Source organism: Gavialis gangeticus, unplaced genomic scaffold (assembly GCF_001723915.1).
Source record: "Gavialis gangeticus isolate Ggan-Ray unplaced genomic scaffold, GavGan_comp1, whole genome shotgun sequence".
NCBI lineage: Eukaryota > Metazoa > Chordata > Crocodylia > Gavialidae > Gavialis > Gavialis gangeticus.
The window spans coordinates 45,735,236-45,736,876 of record NW_017728992.1 but is presented as its reverse complement, the minus strand read 5'-3'; the positions used below and the strand labels follow the sequence as shown (position 1 = coordinate 45,736,876).

Sequence of the window (1,641 nt, the reverse complement as noted above, 5' to 3'; positions counted from 1 at the left end):
CGGGCTCTGCCCCCTCCTAGGCGGGAGAGCCGAGTGCGGGTGAGGGCAGATGCTGAAGAGGATATGGGCTCCGCCGCCCTCTGGCTAACCCGGGCACCTTGGCACGGCGCGGCCCAACAATATTTATTCACCTCCCAGCCCGCCCCCCCTTTTTTATTTTGTTTTTATTTCTGAAGCTGGCTCTTTCCAGCCGGTTCAATAAGATCTAATTATAGTGAGCAGAAGCTGGGGCTGTGAAAGCCTCGAGTCTGCGAGAAGGTGCTGGACAGGGAAACTTACTGTGCACCCCCCCTCTCCCCGCCCTGAAAGGGAGGTTTCAGAAAACCTTGCACCCCCGTCCTTCTCTCCCCTTGCCCTGAAAGATATTCGAGCAATTAGGAATTAATTCGGCACGGTCAAAAGGCGATTTCACTGTCAGTCAGATCAGTTCTTCTGACTTGAAAGAGTTCAAGTGGTGGAAACGGGACACTGGGGTGGAGGGTAGAAAAACAAGGAGTGTACTGCAAAGGGAAGCTGGGGAGGAGGGAGAGAGGGAGCAGCGACCAAGTGCTAGGCCTGGAGTGCTTTGGTCTTGTTTTTAATTCCCCCCCTTTGTTTGGAGAAAGTACTCAAACCCACTCCTGGTTAATAGCAAAGATCATTTTTAATATCAAAAGGAAATTAACGGGAATCCTTCCCCCCCCAGATCTCAGCCAGTATTTTAAGGTTCATGATCAGGCAAAAAGGCTTTCTTGGGTTAAATCTCAAATGCAAGAAAAAAAGTGACAGCAGAATGGAGTAGCAGTGGGGTGTGAGATCTCATGTGCAAAATGAAAGGGCTGAAACTTAAACGGTTCCCTTTACAAAAGGACTGAAAATAAAATAAAATTACAAAAGCCCCAACACCAAATCGTCCTGCACCAGGCCAAGGGTTCCCCTCCAATAGATTATGTCCCACTGAGAGGCAGACAGTATCCCTTCAAGCAAACATCTGGAGTGATTGTTTTTTTCCTAGGGCAAATGACATGACTGCTGTGGAGCAGGAGCAGGTTTAAGCATTAGGGTTATTCCTCATCAGCTCCACATCAGCTTCCACCATCTCCTTCACCAGACCCTGCAAGAGGGAACAGAGGCATATGTTGTTTATCCACCACATGAAGACTCAACACTTTTCCCCTTATTTAGCCTACATTCATATTTGCAATATCCAGTGCACCCCAAGAACCTAACCCTCTGCATCTCCTTAACCGCACACTGGAGCTGTGTAAAGTTGAGCACTGATTTCAAAAATACCACAAAATGCATATAGAATAATACCACCCATACAGTCAACATTAAAATAGCACTGACATACAGTTTAAATGCTTTATTAAAAACAACCGTGGCTTATTTTATTTGTGCATTTCTAGGCTTTGTTACATGAATGCTGTGCTATTATACTGATTTATTCAATCTTGGCCTGTGTTTTAAGGTTGGGATCCTAACTCAAAGCTAGCTATTTTTCCAAAATGTTGAGAACCGCAGTACTCCATCCAAAGAATGTTAGACGTTGAATTACTACTCCACTTTCCTCTAGTGGCTTTTTTTTAATAGTCTTCTTTGAATCATTGTTGAAAATGTAATTTATTTTTCTGTTTAAATCAATTAACACAGAACTCTTCC

The 1,641-nt window shown here is 44.7% G+C and overlaps 1 protein-coding gene across 1 annotated transcript in view; it reads right to left on the bottom strand.

Moving 5' to 3' along the window:
* Positions 1-624: 624 nt before the first annotated feature.
* The window catches only part of GMDS (GDP-mannose 4,6-dehydratase), a 663,276-nt gene continuing 662,259 nt past the window's right edge, over positions 625-1,641 (bottom strand). Inside the window, exon 11 of the mRNA XM_019521870.1 lies at positions 625-1,093. Within this exon, the coding sequence (XP_019377415.1) occupies positions 1,031-1,093 (63 nt within the window). The 3' untranslated portion in view covers positions 625-1,030. The remainder of the gene's footprint in view (positions 1,094-1,641) is intronic.